This window comes from Glycine soja, chromosome 15 (assembly GCF_004193775.1).
Source record: "Glycine soja cultivar W05 chromosome 15, ASM419377v2, whole genome shotgun sequence".
Classification (NCBI taxonomy): Eukaryota; Viridiplantae; Streptophyta; class Magnoliopsida; order Fabales; family Fabaceae; genus Glycine; species Glycine soja.
Genome location: NC_041016.1, coordinates 3,876,168 through 3,896,023, shown reverse-complemented (window position 1 = coordinate 3,896,023; position 19,856 = coordinate 3,876,168). Strand labels below are relative to the sequence as shown.

General features: G+C 31.4%; 2 protein-coding genes and 1 long non-coding RNA gene across 4 annotated transcripts; 2 read left to right on the top strand and 1 right to left on the bottom strand.

Moving 5' to 3' along the window:
- Positions 1-1,116: 1,116 nt before the first annotated feature.
- On the top strand, positions 1,117-5,565 carry LOC114387683 (tubby-like F-box protein 8). Its single transcript, XM_028347891.1, has 6 exons — positions 1,117-1,354; positions 1,673-1,735; positions 2,263-2,694; positions 2,831-2,918; positions 3,843-3,975; positions 4,435-5,565. Exons 3-6 carry the CDS (start codon positions 2,347-2,349, stop codon positions 5,147-5,149), a joined length of 1,284 nt encoding a protein of 427 aa, XP_028203692.1. The 5' UTR covers positions 1,117-1,354; positions 1,673-1,735; positions 2,263-2,346; the 3' UTR covers positions 5,150-5,565.
- A 3,241-nt stretch (positions 5,566-8,806) lies between these two features.
- On the top strand, positions 8,807-9,806 carry LOC114386886. Its single transcript, XR_003661195.1, has 3 exons — positions 8,807-8,936; positions 9,158-9,244; positions 9,375-9,806. It is a non-coding gene; the product is annotated as an uncharacterized LOC114386886 (long non-coding RNA).
- Positions 9,807-11,743: 1,937 nt separating this feature from the next.
- LOC114388437 (protein FAM135B-like) lies at positions 11,744-18,135 on the bottom strand. 2 transcript variants are annotated; one of them, XM_028348929.1, is made up of 15 exons: positions 17,638-18,135; positions 17,468-17,553; positions 16,541-16,695; positions 16,365-16,426; positions 16,036-16,230; positions 15,859-15,913; positions 15,474-15,689; positions 15,241-15,374; positions 14,671-14,863; positions 14,480-14,539; positions 14,145-14,390; positions 13,424-13,682; positions 13,127-13,332; positions 12,825-12,875; positions 11,744-12,334 (listed from the first exon to the last, which is right to left on the bottom strand). In XM_028348929.1, the coding sequence occupies exons 1-15, from the start codon at positions 17,817-17,819 to the stop codon at positions 12,044-12,046; spliced, it is 2,391 nt and encodes a 796-aa protein (XP_028204730.1). In that variant the 5' UTR covers positions 17,820-18,135; the 3' UTR covers positions 11,744-12,043. The 2 variants fall into 2 exon arrangements, with proteins under 2 accessions (XP_028204730.1, XP_028204731.1); XM_028348930.1 differs by lacking the exon at positions 15,859-15,913 and having other exon boundaries at positions 16,044-16,230; positions 17,638-18,133.
- Between the last annotated feature and the right edge of the window lie 1,721 nt (positions 18,136-19,856).

The following is a 19,856-nucleotide window of genomic DNA, read 5'->3' as shown; positions in this document are numbered from 1 at the left end:
AACTTCAAACAAAATTATAATTTCCACTATTGCTAGATGATCACAAAAAATCAAGGGGGTTGAAACTGGAAACAACATCAACAATGCAGAATTTGCCGTGATGAAAGCGGTAATAAATTTTACAACGTTACCATTTCAATAAGATAGGGCTGATCTGCGATTTTTTAATCAATAGAGTAAATATTAAGCAATCAAAATTAAAATATATGAGCTACCAAAATAAATAAATACACAATTATTGTCGATACCGAATCAAACTATATTATCAAATTCAAACGGTTTAAAATAGGAATAGACATTATCGATAATCTAGAAACCTCCATTTCAGCTGCCTTTAAATATCTTTGAATCCATTCCATCATATAATCCTTTGTTTTAATAAGTCGTTGGGTTTTCCTTCTTAATTAATTTGATTTTTCGTTAACGATTCGTAGAAGGAAAAACAACTTTACTTAAGGAACATGTCCGAAAAAAACAACAGAACAAATAATTTTTAATATTTGAAAGAATATAAGATTGACTTGATAGATTTAAATTTTTTCATTGAAAAAATAACATGTTGATTAAAAAATTCTTAATATTTAAAAGATTTAATAATTGATTTAATCCTCAAATTATTTTAAGTGATTTAATTTGGTTATTAAATTTTAAAAAAAATTCAATTAAGTTCTTAAGTTTTAAAATTTTAAAATATTTAATTTGATTGTCAAGTTATTAAAAATAAATTAATTTAATCCTAAATTCTTAAAAACAAATAAATTTAGTTTATAAATTTAAGAATCAAATTAAATAATTTAAAAATAAAATTAATTTATTTTAAAAACTTGAGAATTAAATTAAATTATTTAAATTTTAAAGAACAAATTAATAATTAAATCTATTTAAAATACATCCGAATAAAACATAGGATAATGGAAGAGAGAGTGAGCACATGACATTAGTTGCCGGTTGCCGCGACCTTTATGGTACGATTTATTCACGGAGACCAAGTGGCTACATTAAATTTCTCTACATCAGAATTACGTTGATTATAATTATTAAAAGATATACAATACTATATTTTATCTTTAAATAAATAAATAAATAGTGGAAGTAGATTGCTTTTGCTTTTTTACCTCACGAACTAGATTTAACGAAACTTTGGAGTCCGGACATGAGAGAGAAAGATGAGGAGGGAGGTGTAAGAAACTGGGAAGAGAAGGTGGTGGTCTTGTTGCCATTCTGATCTAAAGCTTGTGTCTTTCTGCTTCGTTTGCATCTTCTGCTGCGTAAAGTTGATTCTTTTCTGATTCTTCCGTAGATTTCATCTCTGAAACTAGTTCTAATACTTTATCTACAGATCTCTATATTCTAGGTATGTTGTCTCCCAAATCCAAACTGTACTCTCTCTCTCTCTCTCTCTCTCTTCATTCAAACAATCTGAGGAGGGTTTCTTCAAATCTGGATCTTTTTATTTTTTTATTTATTTATTCTACTTGGTCTCTGTTGAAAATGCTGGGGGCGAAACTCATGGGTTTTCAGTTTTTCCAAGTTTTTGGAAGGAAAATGGTGGGGCTAGAAATAGGGTTATTTTGCTTCCAGTGTTTGTGGGAGGCAAATCTTAAAGGAGATTGTGGGATTTGGAATTTTGATTACTTGTCTTCTAAGTTCTAACTCTTTTTATGCGTTGCAGGTGAAGGTTTGCTTTTGATCCGGCTTGGGAGTTTTGATAGACTTGATTTTAACTCTTTAAGAGGTAGTTTCTCTTCTGGTCCTTGGTGTTGGCAATAATAGCCAAAGGAAAAGAAAATTGAAAGCTTTCTATTTCTGTACCTGCAAATTTGGCCGGTGAATTGGTGATAGCTTTCCCATATTTATTGTAATTATTTGGTTTTGTGTGCCTATTAACGATTTCCATATAAATTCGAATTATGATCTATAAATAACTAAATGATGGCTTTTTTAAATGGTTGATACTAAATGATGGCATTTTTGCTTCTGTAATTGCTACCATCTCATCATGATAATGCTATATTGAGCCATCCTTTTCGATGATGAGCGATGACCAAATATCTATCTAGTCTTTGACACGCTAGTTCCTTCTGACATTTCACCATCTTCTGTGGCACCCTATTGACTTGAATTGTTGTAAATACCTCTTGCATTTAGTTCATCTCATCACTGATTGATGTATTAGATGGTGTCTATTTTGGATCATAGTTTTTAGAGAATATTTTGGTTGGAAAGATGAAGAATAATAACTGTAACTTTGCTGAATGGCAGCCATATGCTCACAGTGGTCGGATATAGTACATCAGAAGTTCACACAAGAGATATATATAATTATTCTTGGGTACCACCTGCAGAATGTCATTCCGCAGCATAGTTCGTGATGTAAGGGATAGTTTCGGGAGCTTATCTAGGCGTAGTTTTGATGTCAGACTTACTGGGCATCATAGAGGAAAATCTCAAGGATCAGTGCAGGATTTGCATGACCAACCTCTAGTAATTCAAAATAGCCGTTGGGCCAGCTTACCCCCGGAATTACTATTTGATATCATTAGACGGCTAGAGGAGAGTGAGAATACATGGCCTGCTCGAAAGCATGTTGTTGCATGTGCTGCAGTTTGCCAGTCTTGGAGGAATATGTGCAAGGACATCGTTAAGAGCCCAGAGTTTTGTGGCAAACTTACATTCCCTGTGTCCTTGAAGCAGGTTAGGTTCATTATTTTTCATAGCAGACTGTTTCACTTTTATTAACCAAACTATTACATTTATGTGGTGATAACAATGATAGTTGATGTTATGGGTTGAAGCAGCACCCTGATTGTTTGCTCCTTTCACTTTTCAGCCTGGGCCACGGGATGGAATCATTCAATGTTTTATCAAAAGAGATAAATCTAATTTAACATACCACCTATTCCTTTGTCTCAGCCCTGGTAAGCTTTCTATTTATACATTAAATTATCACTTGGTTTTGTATGGTTGTATCGATCTTGACAGTTGACATGCTATAAAAGCACGTGATTTTTTGTGCAAATGTTGATTCTGTCTGCATGTGTGTATATCTTTGCATGGATATGATTTGAGATCTATATGGGATGGCGCTTGCAATACTGTAATTTTCCCTTGAAACAATTACTACAGGGTCTTGTGGGAAAATTTTGGAAATGGGTTTTATGGGTCAAGTTTCCACTCATATTTTGTCATTCTTTGTTCAAATCAGCCTTCACTTGTTACTCCTGGCATGAAAATCAGTTAGTTGACTTAGTTGTATAATGGTTGGTTCTGTGCGTTTATTTATTTCCCTTATGATTGATTTAAGAAGAAAGCAACATCTTGTTTGATAATTGATAGCCATTTAGTTGGGAGCAAACCTTGTTTTTGTTGTGTTATATATGAATTATAATGGCTACCTTCCTCATAATTTATTAAGGTAACTGTTAATAATATAGTCAGCAAATGACTTTTTTTTGCCTTTAAATAAGGTGGATAAAGTTTATCAGTTGTATTGTTTTATGCATTGTTGCTTCTCCTGGTGTGTTGGGTTAGTTATTTTTAGATGTTGACCAGATGAAAGTACAAGTGATCTTTGCACTAGCTGGGGGTGAAACTTGAGTTATTTACATTTTGAAATGTTGCTTAATTCTGTTAAATCAAGATGTTGATTAGCAGTTTTTTGAAGTGTGTATGAGTCATTCCCATCTTACTAATTGCTGCCTTGGAAGGGCTTAAATCTGCCTGTATGTTATGCAGTAAATATGGGACTCAATCATAGTGATATTTATTGCCATATTCTAGTGCATACAGTGCTCATTTAATTTTCTTTTCCATTTATTTTTTAATTACTTTGAGTTTTGCAGCTTTGTTAGTTGAAAATGGAAAATTCCTCCTTTCTGCTAAGAGGACAAGGAGAACAACTTACACTGAGTACGTTATTTCCATGGATGCTGACAACATCTCTAGATCAAGTAACACTTACATTGGAAAGCTGAGGTGAGTTTTCTGCTAGTAAGTTTTAACATCCTCTGATTACATTGTCTTTATTGAAGAAACCCCTTTTTGTTTGTCTTCTAAAAAAACTGTTAAAATATGTTTTAAAATTTAGAGTAGGTGAGTGCTTTCTAACTCTCTGAAGTATAACAGCAGAATTCACTGTCAATTTCAGTTGGTGAGAGATGTAAGCATGTTGACCTTGATATGTTTTAATACGAAATTCTTTGAAAAAGAATTGTAACCGTTATTAGCAAAAAGAAGATGATACTTTTTCAAATATCTATTTCAAGCTATAGTTTAGATTCTTATTCCATCATTAATTTCCACTTATGCCTTGTAGATTTATCCTATTTTGCTTATCAAGGCTTCAAGCCTATTTACTTGGTATTTTATTTTTATGTTCTGTTTTATATCCCTATCTACTCACTTGTGATATTTTCTTTGACTTCCATACACCAGATCAAATTTTCTTGGTACAAAGTTCATTATATACGATACACAGCCTCCATACTCTTCTGCCCATATATGCCCTCCTGGGACTGGGAAGACGAGCCGCAGATTTTATTCCAAAAAGGTCTCGCCTAAGGTCCCATCTGGGAGTTACAACATAGCTCAGGTAACATATGAATTAAATGTGCTTGGGACTCGAGGACCAAGAAAGATGCACTGCGTTATGCATTCAATACCAGCTTCAGCACTAGATGCAGGTGGCACTGTTCCTGGCCAGCCAGAGCTTCTTCCCCGTTCCCTGGAGGACTCGTTTCGGAGCATCTCGTTTTCAAAGTCTCTAGATCATTCTATTGAGTTCAGCAGTTCGCGATTTTCTGAGATTGGGGAATCCTGCATCGAAGATGATGATGGCAAGATGAGACCCTTGGTTCTGAAAAACAAGCCTCCAAGATGGCATGAACAGTTACAATGTTGGTGCCTTAATTTCCGTGGACGAGTAACAGTTGCGTCTGTTAAAAACTTTCAGTTGATTGCTGCCACCCAACCAGCTGCTGGTGCACCTACACCATCTCAACCAGCTCCACCGGAGCACGATAAGATCATTCTTCAGTTTGGCAAAGTTGGGAAGGACATGTTCACCATGGATTATCGGTACCCTTTATCTGCATTCCAAGCTTTTGCAATATGCTTGAGCAGCTTTGACACCAAATTGGCTTGTGAATAAGATAAATCATGAATCAGAAGGGTTATAAGTGAGCTAATGAAACAATGATGTTGATGGTATATTTCCCTTTGTTTTTCTTTTCTTTTCCTATTTTCATTACCAGTATCATGGGAGTAGGCAATTGTTGTTACTCAGCTTTTGTATGACTAAATTGTAACCGTAGTGCATCTCTGATGTAATAGGATTTTAGAGCATTTTTAACATACAATGTTGCTATGTTTCTTTCTCAGTTGATTCTACCAACAAACCATCATTTAACATATTTTAGGCTCTGCTGCAGTCTACATTGTCTGGTACATGTTTGGTAATTGAGAGGTATATATATTCTGTCACATGGTGATTGTATGTACTTGTACCTTGTATGGTGGGTGCTGAATAGATTGATCTTAAGAATTGTTTGGGAATCAGGAAAACAATGATGCTTGCCTGGTCTGGATGTTGTGCCCATGCCAATAGAGATGTTTCACTTGTTTTTGGAAGATACTGATCATGTTTAAGATGGCTGAACAAATTATTGTACTCATGTGAATTGTGATGTGATGATGACTACATAACATGACTAGAACGGCTTTCGTGAATCAGTTAACAAGTTAGCCAACTGATTTATTAAAATCTATTTGAGTTGCGAGAATATCATTTATCTTTTTGTTTTTCATAGAAATATAATAGAAGTTACTATTTTTTTATTTCTTATTCTTATTTCTAAATATTTGCATTAAAAAAGTATCATAAGAATATTATTTTTACTGGTTTTATATGATTTTAAAGCACTAAATATAGAAGACTTAAGTAACATATTTTCGTTATTGTCGTTTTAAATTTTTTGGAACCTTATAAATTGTTTTTTTTTTTTACATGTCTAACAGCCTTTATACAATTGTAAATTTTAACATACGTTTCTTTTGTTCTAGAAGATTTTCATTTTATTCTTATATTGAAGTATTTTTTATTTTAATTCTTGTTATTGAAGAAACAATATCACTTGATAGCAATTTGTTAGTCATACTATCACTTAATAGTTAATAGTGAACAACTAAAATAAAAAAGGATTTTTTTAATAAGGACTAAAACAGAATTTTTTTTTAAGATTAAAATATATTATAAAATTAAAGAGTTATTTAAGCCAAATATATAAATAAAAACTCTTTTTACCTAAATAATGGATTCGAATTACAAATCAGATAATTATGCTATGTAACATTGCTCATAGTAATATTAGTAATGACCAAACAAAAATTGCTCAGCATTTACCAAAGTTTTAATAGAAAAAATAAATACAAAAGGTTATTTGGAGAAAAAATATTCTAAATGGTTTGATTAATTCTTAATAACTTTTCATTTTAGTTATCATCTTATAACCTTAATAAGGTTTGACTATTGAATTATATCATATTAGGAAAATCTTTTATAATATAAAGTAAAAAGATTTAGAATCTTTTGTATTACTGATATTATAAATCTTTTTACTTTATCCTTCTACTAATCCACCAATGTTTTGTATGGTAAGAATTGAATGTGTTTCATATTTTTAAGATATTAAATATATTTATTTTTTACTTAATACTTTTCTAATAAGGTAGTAGAATGATTTGTAAGATTAATCGAAAAACTGATTTATAAGAAAATAAAAAAATAAGATATAATATTTCTCTCTATATTAGAGAAGTGTCCAAAACCAAATCAACCACTATTAAAATGTGAAATTGTTAAAAAAAATATTTAGTTTTTATTTTTTATTGTAAAAATCAAACAAAATTCAATCAAATTGCATATTATATTATATTGATTTTTCTTTTTATAAAATTTCATTATCATTAGTCACAACTCAGTTTTTTTAATGATACTACGTGATTTCATATGTATTGAACATTTGTTTATGTTATATTATGAGTTTATAACATTAATGTATGAATGATATCTAATATACTTCATTTTATAAGAGGTTTAATATATATATATATATATATATATATATATATTCTCATGTGGTTTTTTTATTACTCTGTTACTTATAGTAGTGTAAATGTTATTTTCAACGACTGATTATAATTTAATTAACTATTAGGTTTTGACAAAGACATTTCAATCTATTTTTAGTTTTTTTTTTACTAATTAAAAAATTTGTTTGATTGGTTGGTAAACAAATTTTTTATAATAACTTTTAATATTTTTTGAAACATTATTTAAAATAATTTTTGTTAAAATGTTAGTTTAGTTTCTTATATTTTATTTTATTTTTATTCTCAATATATTTATATAATTTTCTAATTATCTTTTTTTAAATAAATTATGATTTTATTATTTTTTTTCTTTTACACTTATCCACTACTTTAACAGTTAATTTTACGAAATATTAATAATTTAATAAACCAATTTTTTAGTTACTAGATAACTTTTTCAGACTTTCAACTAGTTTTATTGAATATAGTCTTAGAATGTTTATTTATTTTGATAGTTTTCAAATTACTATATTTTTTTTACAATTAAGGGATGACACCTAATCTAAGATTAGAAAAGCTTTTGCACTTAGAACACTTTTACAAATATTAACATTTACATAAAAACAAATTAATTTTTTTTTTGGGTAGCAAATTAGAAATAATTTTAAAGATCGTAAAAAAGTAATTTTTTTAATAATAAAAACTGCCTAACTTATCTTAACCGATTAGGAAAAAATTGGTTTGGTTTAGTTGAAATTTAAAATTATATTATTGAATCAAATTAAATCATATATTGCTTTTATATTTAATTCAAAATTCAAATACCTCTTCAAATATCGGGCAATAACTTGGGGCATACATTAGTCAATCAATCAATAGGTTGGAATAAAACTTATCCTTCTCGTATCATTTCTTATTTCTTCCCATTTCTAATTTATTACGCTCTTTTAATATATTTCTTTTTTGTTGCTAATGGAGTTCTTTTATTATATCTATTTCTATTCAATTTGGACCACCAAAATGAGCCTAAATATTTCTATGCAAGAAAATTATCTTTATTTTTTTTGGAATCAAGAGAGTTATCTATTTCATTCCTTTTAGACATCTATAATAATAGATAATAAAAAAAAATACTATTTGTACCAACTGTTTGTTGGTCTCGATTTTTTAAAGATTATTTTATCCTTTAAATACTTCAAAAACAATTGTAACTGCATACTCTATATTGTGGGCCTCATGTCTTTCTCTCATATTTTTTTGTTTATTGTTGTACCACTTAACACAGAGGAAAAATAATCTATGTTCACTTTCATCTCTAACAATAGATAAATGAAATATTATTTGCATCAATTATTTTTTGTTCTCCACTTTTTAAAGAACATTTTGTCCTTTAAATACTTCAATTGTAACTACATGCTCTATATTGTGGGCCTTATGTCTTTTTCTCTTTTTTTTTTTTTATTGTTTGTACCACTTAAAAGAGAGGAACTATAATAATAAATAAAAAGGATACTATTTCTACCAATTGCTATTTGGTCTCCACTTTTTAAAGATCATTTCACCCTTTAAATACTTCAAAAACAATTGTAATTGCATACTCTATACGGTGGGTTTCATGTCTTTTTCTCTTTTTTTTTTTGTTTATTGTTTGTACCACTTAAAAAAGAGGAAAGAGAATATATGTTGACTTTAATATGACAGAAATATACTTTCAGTTTTGTAATTGCATTCTCTTCAACGTGTGAGTTTTGTGGTTCAGAAAAATGTAGAGACAAAAAGTTGAATTTCACGTTTTTTTTCTTCCTGTAAGTGAAGTCTCCTTCATGCGTCGTCGGTAACTACACACGGTTGGTGACTTTTTTTTCTTCTTCTTCAAACTGTACAAAACGGCTCCCATTAATTTTTTTTCCATTTCCCATTAATCTTCGGAACAACATGGGATATCTTGTAGGCTTTAACTGTTACATGTAACTGTACATTCTTTCGATTTTTATTCATTCATTTTCTGAAGGTTCTTTTTTTGCATTTGGCTTCTTCTCTTTCTTCCTTTTTCCGATCGCGATACCAGTTACTCTCAACAGCGAAAATGAAAACGATGAGTGCGAGTGAATGGCACAAGAAGAAGCTTTATATGTTTAACAAAATTACAATGTCTGTGAGTATATTATTCTTTTATCCTCTCTTTCTCTCTTTAATTTTCATACAATCATACACTTTTCATCATAGTGTAGTTATTTTATGTTTTTGGCAATGACCGGATGGTTATTTAATTTGCTGTAACTTAGTTTGCAGAGCCAAATTATTTCAAATATTTCTACAGTTTTGAAAAGAGTCTTGGGGCCAAGCAGGCAGCAATAATGCTTCGTAGATTATAGATTGGAGTTTTTAGAGGTATGCCCTGCAAGCTTTTGTATCTCATTCATTTTCTTTAGTGGCCTACACAACTGCTTTTGAGGTATATCACCATGTTAGTTACTTTCCAAATTATAATATGCATTCAATTTTCATTTTTCAAATTATGTTTGTAGAAACGTTCAAAAATTGAAATTGGCATATATATGGTAATTGTAACCACACTTTAACTGAACTGGTTTCTAGCTTCATATGACCCTCACAAATCTCAATCTTGCTTCTTTTCTTCTTCTTTTTTTTTTTATTAGTTTTCAATCTTGCTTTTAATATTATTGTTGTTCCAATCATTTTTAACACTATCACATTTGCAAGTAACTAATTATTGTTAATTTTTTATTTATGTTAATCTTTAATTATCCTCTTTGTCCGACCTCTTTAATTATTCTTACTGTCAATTAATGTTTTTCTTTATAATTTAAGCCTTTTTTACTGCCCTATCTGGAAAATTATAATTTAACCAAAATTTAAATACAAAATTTCAAAAGATATAGAAAATAGAAAGAAAGAAGGCTACGCTTTTTTCATTTTGTTTTCTCAAACTAAACGGGTCCTCAACCATATGCTTCTAGTCATATAATTATACAAAAAAAAAAAAATTAACTTGACTTTTATATGTTTTCTATTTTTTTGTTTGATTTTAAATGACACCCACAAAAGCTTTAGTTACTTTGATGTTAAGACACTATCGGAAAGTGGTGGTTGATCGATAATAATTTTTGCTGCTTTAATTCCTTTTCTATTTCTACTCAATCTCATCTCTCTCGATAATTTAAAAAATACTTATAAATAAACATATATTTTATCTGATGGAATAGGTAAACATATATTAAAAAATGTTACTGTAAAACTAAAACTAATATACATGTTCATAATACATACATCAATATATATAATAAGAGATATTATTGTAATGTATAAATTTTACCACAATAAATATACATGCTTGCAGGGCATCATTGATCATCAAATGTAAATTTTTTTGGAACATGTACATTTTAAATCTTACCACCATTTTGGAAGAAGAAAGAGTGACTAGAGATGCGTTTAGCTGCTATAAAATTATGATGCTATGATTATTTCTATGGATAGTTGTCTGAGTAAATGGTTTATTATGCTGCAATTCGGTTTAGTTTCTTTTTTGCTTTTCTTATCCTTTATTATACTTTTAATCCCTTTAATTTGGATTACATGTGATTTTGGTTTTTCAAATTTGTTTGAGCCAATTAAGTCCCTCTATTTTTAAAATGAAAAAGCAAATTAGGTCCATTCATTGATTTTCTTTTACCTAAAACTCTTGAACTTTCATTTTCTACTCAATCTTAATAATTTGAATTTATTAAATTATTTTAAACCTTGTATGCAAAACTCACCAACCAAAATATCAATTTGACTTAAATATATTTTGTCTCAACAAACACGGCAAACTTTTTTAGTTCTTTTATTTATTTATTTTTTATTCCTACAATGCTCGATATCACCTATTTTGATCTCAGGCCTGACTTGTCATCAGGAAAAAAAAACCATTTTATGCAACCTGCCATCACATCAAAGACTAAAATAAGTTTTAAATGGAATAAAATATCTAGAGGGGCCATCTTTATTTAATTTTAAAATAGAAAAATCCTTTAGTTTGATAAAACTTGAAGGAACGAGTAATTTTTACAAAATTTAAACTAAAATAATTAAAAGGAAAATTATTCTTTTATTCTAGAATATTTCCTTTTTGGTACAAAGTAGTGCATGATCTAGTATAAACCTTTTCGTACCAAGTGTTGTTGACTAGCGAATTTATATATTTTATTCCAGCAAGGTATTAACAGCAACTCAGCGAGTATAAATAAACCTTTTTCCTACCAAGTGCAAGATATTGTAGGTGGAGCTGACGATATCGGTTAAAAATTAAAAAATGAGCTGAAAATGTGTGATATTGTCAACCTTTTTTGTTGTTAATTAATAAACCAAGGAAGAAATTTTTTAAGTGGAGACAATTCTGCTTTTCTCTGTTGGATGATGATGAATTGTTGAAAACTGAAGTAGGAGGGAAGAATTATTTATCCTTTTTGGAATCTTTAATATAATTGCACATGAAGGCGTGTGTGTAGAGTAAAAAGACAAATTAACGGTGAGGGGGCGCTAATTGTGGCAGTTGATAGAATAAGCATCAGTGTTAGACCGTAGACAGCGCCAAAACAATTGGCATCAAAACAAACAGTTGACACGACACTGAACCAACAAGGCAAAATTACAGTATAAAGTGTATAACACATAACTTTGAATTTCAGCAGAAATTTCTTTGAATTCCAATTGTCAATTTACACCATTTTGCCTAATTAAGTTCCTAATCCTACAGAACTAACAACTTGTAAAAAAAATTTAACTTTTAACCGATGTTGTACACACGTGCTGTTGGTTGTGCATGCCAGTGCAAGAAATAATTACATTGGCATCTAATGATTGCTTTGATCACAATGCAGTATTGTCACTGTGTTGTGTAACAGTGTAAGTCTAATTTCATGCAAATAATTCCCTTTGTTTACTAATTCTAACTAAAGAGCTCTGGGAAAGACCACATTATGAACTTGACAAAAATGTCACACTCCAAGAATTCAATGTGAGCAGCACGTCCAATAAGTGTGTTGAAGCTCCTCCTGCCGTAGGAGGAGGTTTCGAAGTTAATGTCACAGCGCATGACTATACGATGCTCAGAGTGAGTTCTCATTTGGTCCAAGCAATTGTTTAACATCTCCAGGAACACTTTCCCTTGTTTAGAAAAGTCCAATGTAGCTGCTGGACACAGTTCTATTTTGGCAGAATGATATGGAACATAACCGTCCTGACAGAAGCATTATGATACAAGCTTTAGAAATAAAAGGGAAACGTGGCTATATACTTGTTGACATAACACTTTTTATTCATCTAAACTAAAGTCATTTTGCATCTAACTATAAAACTCGTGAATATCATCTGATGCTTTAAAACAACGGCATGCATGTTTATGACTCATGTGCAATACCCTATTCATGTATCAAGAAAAATGTTCAGATAAATACTTCTAAGAAAATCAGAAAAAAAATTGCCAATCATGTTTTCATTATTAGTACAAATCCCATAAATGTAATCTTACTAGCTTTCATATTTCCTTCACTTGCTTATGTTTCTCTTTCTCTTCGTGACACATAAGTTTCAATTTATACTCCTAACAAAATGATCCAGTAGATGAATGGCATATGTTGTGAAGTAATGAAAGGAAGGAAAGTTCTGTTAATGTAGTTTTACAAGCTATGCTAATTAATTCCGTGTTATAAGAATATAAAAGAAGTTACCTGAGGAGAGGATAACAGAATCACATTCTTGAAGTTTGCAAGTGTCTTCTTCTGCAGTACAAGATAAAGAACTTTATTATACTTTAACAAAAACACATCAAAATAGCACTTGTATCCCTCTGCCTAAATCCTGAATTGAACAGAAATTTTCAAGATGACAACTGTTCAGCAGCCTTCTCTACTAATAACCTCCAATCCAAACCCCAAAAAGCCTCATAATGTTTAGAGATGAGGGAGGAGAGAAGAAGGGGGGTAGGGAGGGACCAGCTATAAACAGGGGTAAGGTAATATGCATTCAATACCTTTGAAAGATTGTAGATGAAGGTATTCTCAAGATCATGATCATCTGTGAAAGTTAGTTGATGGATGCATTGTGTGCCCTTGATCTTCTTCAAGAGCCACAATCCTGAATTGAATATAGAGTTCGAACTATACATATAACCCAAGTGTGGACCAGATATAGAAACATATGTATACAAGTATCTTAGATATGGCTCCATGATGCTTTCTGAAATTAAAAATAAAAAAGGCACATTACTGTCCCAATATTAGATTTTGATGGGTATTATTCTCCATTGTTCAAAACTATATGTAAATACCTGCCAAAGCAGCTCTGATGATGAGATTCCCAATAGAATGGCCAACAAAGCTAAGCTTGATATCTTTTAAGTTTCCAACTCTTGAAGCTTTATCCATCTTCTTTTTCAGGAAAGAGATAACTTCCTGAGCAAGCCGTGATCCCATTTCTCTGAAGTCTTCAGATGTTTTATCTTCGTTTGTCTCTGACATAAGAACCTGTATTTTGGGGTCTATTAAAAGCCACTGGTTCCTAATAAGCCGTAAATCTAAATGATGTCCCTGTTTGTTTGAGTAGCAAAGGGTGTCTTAGTCAAAGGATCCAGTCAAAACAAGCACAAACATTAAACAAGGAATTTCATAAACTTCTGTAACTAGTAAAAAGGCAAACAGAATCCCAAAATAAATCAGGCTAGAGTAGAAGTAAAAGACAATATCATCAAAGCAAACGGCAATAACTAGAATAAAAAAGGAAGTAATATTGCATGTCTCCATGCTTCTCTTTGAAGGCCAGATCTAAATTACCAATTACTCATGAATTTTGAAAACTGGGGATTGGTCGATTAAATATACACTCAAACCTAAACAAAGCCAACAAACCAATGTTTACCATTGTTTGCAGAAGTAGTTTTCTTTTAAAGATTAAAAAAGTAGTTTGTTAATCCCAAAAATTAAAGTGCACAAAGTAACAAGAAATCAGGAAAGAAAGGCTGAAAGAAATTAAGGATGCCAAGAATGTCATGCCTGAAACCCGTGAACAAAAACAACTACTCTCAAAACGTGCTCATTTTGTTGGGGGCTATTCCCAGGCAACTTTATTATGGCTCTAGATCCATTTTCCAGGATATGTCTAGCTTTGTCCTCCAAAGGAAGGAAATATGACTTCACACTGGCAGAACGGTGCATGTTTTCCAAGCATTCTACAATAATAATAGGAACACGCAAAGGATCTCCAAATATATACATGTCCTGAAGTGACCGGTCGTTGATCTGCACGGAATTTGTATGACAAAAAATACAAATCAGCAAGAAAAACAAAAGTTATAATTATAAGCATTCCATATGTAAACAACTATTACCCTCATTTGTGCTATACCACGCCTGTGAAGTTCGGCTCGCATTGTTGCAGTTTGAACAGGCTGAAAAGGAAAAGAGAGACATAACATACTTGAAGAATTTGTTAAGCCAATTCATATGAAGGCAATAAAATGATTAACTTCAAACTCAGAAGAAGTTTATGGATCTTATATAGTGTATACTGGATAATTACATCATCATTAGAACTCCTTGTACTTGACGATCTCCAACGCAAGCTACGGTACAATGATGTCCCCTCAACTCCATTACTCACGTACTGGTGAGGCATATCAACCTTGGAGTACACCATCCATATTGAGCACTCAGTTCTTCGATCGTTTGCCCATGAGTTACGGAGAAATTCCAGTATGTTTGTTTTATTTTCCCTGATGAAGCGATGAGAATAAAAAGGAAGAGAAAAACCATGTCGTTGACTAGAAGGAATGCTTAATATTATGCTCAAAAGATATTTAACTGAGTGCATCTTTTCTCATAAGATACATAACAACCTTAATGTTACAGGTAGATGCTAACAATGAATGTTTAGAATATTTAAAAGCCTGTAGACCAGGCTCCTGTATGCCTAATTATATTATGCAAAAATGAACACAGAAAGCAGCCTTTTCCAGATACCATAATGGCCATAATGGATACACAGACACTGGCATGAGTTTATTGAAAATGGGGCTATAATGACCTGTACAGTTTCTGAACTCATGCTAATTTGGATGTGTAACTACTACATAAATAAATTTAAGTATACCTATGGAATTTCAGAAATGTATTCCAGAGATATAAGAGCTGATTCCCAATGAACTGGAAGAAGTTTAACATATCATCCCAAGAAAAAGATTGACACAATTCCTCAGTAACATGATTGATGTATTGAATAACTTTCTGTTGAAGGTAAGACAAAATTATTGTGTGAGCAATAAATCTAAAACATCAAAAAGGCATAACAGATAATGAAGCATTCACATTGCCAGAATTAAGAACCTCAGCACTGATTTGTGTCCCATCAGACAGTTGAAGTGATGCTTCATCATCAGCACTTTTTTCATGTGCTGGTGAAGTAGAATTGAGTGACTTAGTAACATAAGGTTCAAAAGTAATTCCAGTCAAATCAATAGCTTGGTTAATTCCTTTGCTTATTCTTCTCAGGTCATCAAGCAGGATATCATGGGCAGCGATCAATGCTTTGATGAGTGCAGCCTGATTTGAAAGAATAAGATACAACAGTAAGCAAAAATGTGTTGAGAAAAAAGTTGTAAGAAATTAGGAATCTTAGCCAATAATGTAAATCATGATTTATTAACACTTAAATAAAATAAGAAGCACTGCTATGAAGTTACAAAAGATTTTCTACTGTAACAGAACACACCTTGTTTGACCTAACATAGTCTTCACCATATGTTCCTTTAGAAGCCAAAGAATAACTATTACATTTAAATTATCGCCTTTCAGAACAGAATAGTATGAAACAATCTAACATAAGTTATGGCAAAGCAACGGTTACTAGGGTATCCATTTGAACCATAAAATATGAATTCTGACAAACCTTGGTACCTTCAGTTGTGGTGTGTGATAACCAGATTTTAGTAGACTGATATGAACACTAGTATCAACAAGGACAGCATGGAAAGCATCAAAATGTACAGGACAATACGAATGCAATCCCAAAAGAGCTTTAGGAGGGATTCTATACTCATGAACTGAAGCTGCACATCCATCCAACGAACTTTGTAACTCAGGCCTGCTCAATTACATAAACAGTTTCAGAAGTCACAACCTCTAATCATCATCATCATTAACTCCAGTTCAATCAGTATCCCAGCATGGAACTTTTACTCAATGAACAGAAAAAGAGAAAGAGTAACATTAACTAACCGCATTTCAGGTGTTGGAGTGTGAAAGAGCTCAAACTTCAAGATAACAGCAGAGGATTTCCCCTGTGGATAAAAATAATCATTAGCAAAGATATTGTGACCTAGATGAAGAAAAAAAGGTAGAAATGTTATGGTTTATACATAAAGTAACAGAGAGAGAGAGAGAGTAGAAGTGACCTCGTATCCACCATAAGATAGATAGAATGAGATCATGATAGCAAGAAATACGTCCTGCCTTGCATATCTAATCCGGAATGATGGTGTTGAAAAACTGTTGTCTTTATCATCAATCATCCAAACTCCACATAAATTGTCAGCACCCACTTCAGGAGCTGCAGCTCAAAGGAAAGACAGATTCAAAGATTTTATCGATCTAAGAAACAATACCATGCACGACGGCAAATTAACTGGGCAAAAAAGTAAATGCTCAGCATATCCAGCATGCTAGTGCTAGTGTCTCACTAAAATCAAACAGTAAGGAAGTTCAAAATAGTAGGCATAAAGATTTTGAGAACATATCCCAACCATTCAATCAAGGCTAATATGAGGTTGAAAACAGAGAAATACACAGGCACTGGAATCCCCATTCTGCATTTGTTTTGCACACTGAACTTATCTGAGGAAATGGTGAACAAAATTGGAAAACTCGTTTCGGGAAAAAAAAAGAATAAGTTTGAAATGGTTAAATAAAAATTATGAGAAGCTCAAAGTCTCAAACCTTATTTGTTCGTATAGTAAAAATAAAAATAAAAAGGAAGAAAAAAAAAGGGAAATAACTTCTATTCTATGTTCCCTAAGCTGAAAATGGATATAAACAACAATTTAACGCTTATTTTCTTTAAAAAAATTCAGTCCTTTGTTTCCAAACTAAATAAATAATTTCCGCAACTTCAGCATAGCACGATGAATGATATATGCTTGCGCGGAAGTCCCAAACACACTCACGGCAGAGAGCCCTTAACAGGATCTCAGAACCAAAAAATTTAATGTTTCAGTAAACTAAATTAGGTTATTCCAGCAAACATAAAGTCAACAACAACAAAAGGTAAGGTCAGTTACATGAAACACTAACACATCAAAATATTAGGAATATACTAATTTCACCTTCATACTGAACAACCCGTGCAGGAATCCCGGGATAGGAGTCTTCACCGTCCTCCCATCTCAAGGTAACCTTGATTCTGTACCATCTGCACAGCAATAACGAGAATAAAAAAGAAGTTTTAAAATGTATAAAAAATAAAACCACCCGAACAGCAGAAATGAAAGCTTACCCTTGTTCAAAAAGGTCGAGATTGTGAAACCTATGAATGTAAACGGCAACTTCGTGAACAGCATCGAGCATAGGAAGTTGGTGATTTGGCCTAGCAGAGGCAGTTTGGTCGGCATTGAGCAACCTTTTGGTTGCTAAATTGTTTTGATTCAGACCCACGAACCATCCTAATCTCCGAAACATATGTAGTGTGTAGTGCTAGAAGACACAGAAATAATGAATGAATGCCCAAATGATCATCCCTTAGCATTGAGCAAAAGCCCACAAGTTCAGAACAAAGAAAGGAAGCGACTTTGTCATCCCCACATGGAAAATGTAAAGGTTGAGAAGAGAATAGCAATGTGGGCGGAGTTAGGAAAAGTTGGGAGGAAAATGGAAAAGGGAAATAATGGAGTGTAGGCGTGGAAACAACAAGAAGAAAGGCATAGTAGTAAGTAATAGTTTTGTTTTTGTTTTTGGATTAATAATTAATAATTGATGGTTTCGGTTGGCACAAAGGAGGGCCCCAGAGGCAAAGGCAAAGAGCATCATTTTCGTCAACCCTTTATCGTAATTCGCAGGTGGTTTTTTAATCCCAAAAACGATTGAAAAAAGGCAACTTTGAAAATGGTACCAGGGCATGGCATGTTTCTGTTTTCTACTTTTCGCTTCAATTCAACTCTGTAGATCGAAATTCACGGGCCGTTTACTCTTCCCATTTTGTAGTACTCTGTTACTTGTGCAAAACCAAAATCCTCTATTTTTTTCCCTTTTTCTAGGAAAAATCATACTACAACATTTCTGCTTCATTTCATTATTTGAACCTCTATTATTTGTTATTTGTTATTTGTTGCATGATGGTCATTGAATTTATTATGATATTGTAAATGGATTTGATTTTTTTTTATGTATTGTAAAGCCTCCTATATTTTTAATTAATTAAAAATTATCTTGACTATTTAAGTAATTATTATAAAAATTAATAATCGTATTATATATGTTAATAGTATAAAATTTTATTGTGTTAATGTATCTAAACTAAATTTTTATATATGGGCTTTCTTTTCATAGTAATGGTATTTGAATATTTTTTTATGTTGAAATTTTTAGATTTAGAAAAGAATTGACATCTAAAAAAGACTAAAGTGTCATATCGATAACTTTAAATGTATCTTTAATTTATTTAATCTATTTTAATACATATGCATTATAATACGCAGTTTTAAAAAAATAGGATTCTTATTTTCCTCATTCTTTCAACTAATTCAGTATCTATATTCCCTGAACTTGGAAAAGTAGTTTTTATTCTGTTCCTATTCTTAAGGGACTTCTAGTTGTTACGGAGGCGGAAAGAGTTCATGTTTTGATATTAATAACGTTGGTCGTTGAGTGAGGTTAGTGTTCATTTTGGTATACCCCGTTACTTTTTTTATGTACCCATTTTTACTTACCCTGTTACTTTGCTCTGGCTTCCCATTGCTGTGCTGAAGGCTTTCTTTCTTCTTTTTTTTCAACAAATATTTAATTTATTTGGCTATTTTATACTTGTAAATTAAAATACATAATTTAAAAAACAATATTTTAATTTTTCTCTTTTCAACTAACACAGTTAGCAAATTAATGACGTGTTATCTATGTCACTTACATGATTGTTACACGTCAAGTGAATCTTTTTTGTTTCTAAAAAAATAAAAAAAAATTGATGCTCATCCCTATAAAATTTATTTGTTTGATTCCAATTGTAGTAAAATTCAAAAGTTTAATTTTGTTCATCATAAAGTAATATACTATTTTCATTTTGAATTTAATATATTAAGTAATATTTAAAAAATAATATAATATTCATAACTTAATAATATTATTAGTAGGAAAGAACATGGGACGTGTTCCAGTAGATTTATCTTTGTTTCTACCCGAATTTTATTTATGATAATTTATGTGGATCCAAACACATTTCAATCAAGACATTGATATATGGAACAATATTGGGTTAACTCGTTTTAGTAATGTAAAATATCAATATTTACAATAGTCTAAGAAGTTTTCTTTCTACGGACCTAATTTGAAAGTTAAATATCATCATGTGAGGATGATTCACTTTGAACCTAATTTAAAACAAATATCTTTTGCTAAGGATTTCATATTGCTACGCAATAATGTGAGAGAATCTCTTAGATGAACGGATCCATGAAATTTGCCTTCGGGCAATTAAGTTGAGGCTTTTTGTCCTTCTATTTGGGG

What these genes read in the sequence shown, in the direction of transcription:
- LOC114387683 (XM_028347891.1), top strand. Translation starts at nt 2,347, where the DNA reads ATGTCATTCCGCAGCATAGTTCGTGATGTAAGGGATAGTTTCGGGAGC. An exon ending in TCCCTGTGTCCTTGAAGCAG is followed by an intron (nt 2,695 to 2,830) that starts GTTAGGTTCATT and finishes TTCACTTTTCAG; the next exon opens with CCTGGGCCACGGGATGGAAT. An exon ending in ATTCCTTTGTCTCAGCCCTG is followed by an intron (nt 2,919 to 3,842) that starts GTAAGCTTTCTA and finishes TGAGTTTTGCAG; the next exon opens with CTTTGTTAGTTGAAAATGGA.
- LOC114388437 (XM_028348929.1), bottom strand. Translation starts at nt 17,819, where the DNA reads ATGTTTCGGAGATTAGGATGGTTCGTGGGTCTGAATCAAAACAATTTA. An exon ending in CTCGACCTTTTTGAACAAGG is followed by an intron (nt 17,554 to 17,637) that starts GTAAGCTTTCAT and finishes ATTGCTGTGCAG; the next exon opens with ATGGTACAGAATCAAGGTTA. An exon ending in TCATCTACAATCTTTCAAAG is followed by an intron (nt 12,876 to 13,126) that starts GTATTGAATGCA and finishes CTTGTACTGCAG; the next exon opens with AAGAAGACACTTGCAAACTT.